The following is a 3,472-nucleotide window of genomic DNA, read 5'->3' as shown; positions in this document are numbered from 1 at the left end:
GGGGGGGCGGCTCGCAGGGAGCCAGGACTCTTCCGTAGGCTGAAGGGCAACCTCTTCTCCACGGCCCGTGCACCTGTGGACAGAGAGAGGGGTGAGGGACATGGGCAGGGGGACACAGGGCTGTCCTCAGCTGGGACACGTGAACTCCAGGATAGGGATCTGCTCAGCATGGGGCAGGGAAGGTGCAGGGGTTGCGGGACTGGGTGGCATCACAGGAGCGGGGATGGGGACACAGAGGGGACGTGGGGATGGGTGCCATTGCAGGAGCAGGGCTGGGGACACAGAGGGGACGTGGGACTGGGTGGTATAGCAGGAGTGGGGCTGGGGACAGGAAGGGGATGCAGGGCTGGGGACACAGCGCTGGGTGCTATCGCAGGAGTGGGGATAGGGACACAGAGGGGACATGGGTCTGGGGACATGGAGGGGACACAGAGCTTGGAGCCATCACAGGAGTGGGGCTGAGGACAGGAAGGGGATGTGGGGCTGGGTGGTATCGCAGGAGCAGGGATGGGGACATAGGAGAGGACATGGCACTGGGTGCCATTACAGGAGCAGGGCTGGGCGCTGGCAGTTGTTCCCCAAGGCACAGACCCCAGCCCTCCAGCACTGCGGATGTGGGTGGGATGAGTCGCTGGAGCCCACGAGGACAAGTGGCCAGCCAGGAGGAGCTCGGAGCTCACTGGGGTGCCGGCACAGCCCACGCCATTTTGGCAGATGGCTGCTCCTGGCAGAGGGGCCCTTCCCAGTGCTCCCTGCATGGGGGGCTGGCAGGAGCTGGGCTGGAGGCAGCCATGAGTCACCGCCTGATTCCCCCTCACCGCCAGGTAATTAAGACATTCATCAGCGAGGGCTCTGCAGGATGGCATCGGCAGCTTAAATTTGCCAAGCAAAGGTGTCATGACACCAGGCACTTGCCGAAATTGGAAGGTCTCCACCACTGCGGTGGGGACCCAACTGGCCACACCACCAGGGTGCAGCTCCACAGCTTGGGAAACTCTGGAGTGCTCATCACCGCTTGTCACCTCCTGTCACCCCCTGCAGAGACCCGGCTGAGCTCACCTGGCGACTGGGGGCTGAGCAGGGAGCCTGAGGAGATCTTCGAGGAGCCCGAGGAGATCTTCGAGGAGCCCGAGGAGTTGTGGGCAGAAGTGGTGCCGGTGGTGGACTTCTGGGAGGATGACCTGGACCAGCTCGGGGAGGCATTGGGGATGGATGCCGGGGTGAGTGATGCTGGTGTCGGCTCAGCTGCACTGCTGTGACAGCCCTTGGGCTCGGGTGCATGGCGGCCCAGGGTGCCGAGGAGCGTCTTCCCATTGATCCCTGCCAAGCAGACAGATGCCCATGGGCAGTGTGACACTAGGGTGCCTGCGGCCAGCCAGCCCCTTCCCCATTGCTCACTTGGGGTCCTCTTTGCCAGCCTCAAAGCAGGCTGGCATCCTGGGGCTCTCTGAGGGGCCCTGTGGGCAGCCCGACACTCTCCTGCCTGGTCCCATCCCTGGTTGCCAGCCACCACAGCAACCACTTGGGACCAAGATGGGAGGATGTGGTCCGCACCCACCATGCCCTGGCGTGGCAGCTGAGTGCCCAGAGAGGACTGTCCCCTTTCCTTTGCAGTTTATTGTCCTTTCAGCAGACATCTCCACACACCGCAAATCCACCCATGCAGGGGCTGGAGGTGCCCAGCACCATACCATGCTCTGGGTGCAGATGTGTGATCGGTGGCCACCCATGCCGGTACCTGTGACAGGGGCACGGGCCATCTCGCTCTACATGGAGATGCTGGCATCGAGTGACTTGGGCTCTGAGTGCGCAGGAGAAAGGGAGGCATCAGTGCCACAATGTCCCCCACCCCGGGCAAAGCCTGTCCCTCAAATGGGACCACCCGCAACCTTCATTCCCTTGGGGCGGCATTGGGGCGAGCCCAACATGCTGCTGGGCCATGGCACTGGGCCTGGGGCAAGGCTGGCTCACCACGGGCCTGGAGCTGCGAGACACCGGGGCTCTGGCGCTGGGTCTCGGGGGAGGCTTGGCATATCTTACGCCTGAAGGAGGTGAAGAGGTGTTGGCAAAGCTCTTCGGGCACGTCCGCCTCCAGGTAGGTCTTCATGAAGAGGCAAAAGCCCTCGTAGTCGATGGGCTGGGGAGGGGACAGCGGAGGCTGCTGGGGGTGCCCCGTGGGGGTGCAGAGCCAGTGGCGGGATGGGGTGCAATGCCCTGGGTCCCACTCACTGGGCACATCAGCTACAAAGCCCTCCCCAAAACCACCAGCTTCCCAAATCCCACTGGTGGGATGTAACCTTACAGGACCTTCTGGCACTGGGGGTGTTGAAGGCAGAGGGGTGCAATGAGCCATGCTCCAAAAGCCTTCCACACTCGCAGGGCAGGGCACAGAGCAGCAGGATCCTCTGCACACCCCTAGCACCTAGGGACCTCCCATGGCCTCCTCGCCTCTTCCTTCCCCACTGGGCATCCCCAGCACATCAGAACCTCCCTTTTCCCAGGGCTTTTGTGGCCCCAGCTGGGGCAAGGGTCCTGTGGTGCCCAGGAATTGGTGCGCGGTTTGTGCTGCCCCCTCCTCGCCATATTCAGTCCATTGATTGTTCTCGCTTTGCATTTCTAGTGATTACGGCCCCCACGAAAGGCTCTGCCCCGCTAATAGGTTTCCCTGAAAGCACTGCTTGGAAAAAAAATAACCCCAGGTGAGAACGAGGAGGCACAAGGCCTCCTTCTGCCCCCACACCGGCAACAGCAACATCATTTTCTTTGGGGAAAGAGAGAGTAGATTCCTTTCATTTATTTTTTATATATAACAGGGGGATTTGGGAGCTGCCAGCAGCACAGGGGGAGGCTGGAGGGGACAGGGCCGTACCTGCTCGGGGTTGTACCTCGAGAGGATGCCGTCCCCGTGGAACTCCTCCAGGACATCCTTCAGCTTCTTGGTGGAGTCTGGGGAGGCAAAGGCAGCGCACTGAGCATGGCATGGTTTTATTTTTTGTATAAAAATAAACGCAGGACCAGAGCTCAGCTGCAGCGCTGGGCAAGGAAAGCCTGGATTGTTCCCTGGTGCCTGGCTGCCCCTGTTCTGGCCCCTCCACATGGGCTTTGGGGGACTGCCCCCACACTGGGAGCTGCTGGCATCCCCTTGGCAGCCCGAGCTTGAACCCTGAGCCTGCCCTGGGCTGCCCATCGTTAGCTCCAGGAGGGAGGAATTGCACAGTGTCGCTCCATGCAAACTTCCACGCCAACACAAAACGGCCCATGAGTTCTCCCAGCTGGGTGTCCTCAGGGCTGGAGGGACACTGCTCCTTCAAAAATTGAGAAGGGTACAAAAGGAAAAAAAGATCAAGGTCTGGGATGCCTTGGGGATGCGGAGCACAGCTGGGGGCCGGTGCGCACTCACAGAGGGGCTCCTGGCCTCAGGGCTGGGGAGGGAGGACCTGTGGGAGGACCCAGACCACCCTGGGTTTTACTG

At 61.6% G+C, this 3,472-nt stretch overlaps 1 protein-coding gene across 1 annotated transcript in view; it reads right to left on the bottom strand.

The window, feature by feature from the left end:
• The window catches only part of LOC104544076 (diacylglycerol kinase beta-like), a gene marked incomplete at its 5' end in the record, with an annotated part of 12,740 nt that extends 9,794 nt beyond the window's left edge, over window positions 1–2,946 (bottom strand). Inside the window, 5 exon segments of the mRNA XM_010188830.1 lie at window positions 3–73; window positions 1,060–1,320; window positions 1,739–1,799; window positions 1,979–2,137; window positions 2,870–2,946. Of these exon segments, the coding sequence (XP_010187132.1) occupies window positions 3–73; window positions 1,060–1,320; window positions 1,739–1,799; window positions 1,979–2,137; window positions 2,870–2,946 (629 nt within the window).
• Window positions 2,947–3,472: the final 526 nt, after the last annotated feature.

This window comes from Mesitornis unicolor, unplaced genomic scaffold, assembly GCF_000695765.1.
Source record: "Mesitornis unicolor isolate BGI_N332 unplaced genomic scaffold, ASM69576v1 scaffold28707, whole genome shotgun sequence".
NCBI classification, from domain to species: Eukaryota; Metazoa; Chordata; class Aves; order Mesitornithiformes; family Mesitornithidae; genus Mesitornis; species Mesitornis unicolor.
Note: the sequence above shows the minus strand (reverse complement) of the source record. Positions and strands in the feature narration are given on the sequence as shown.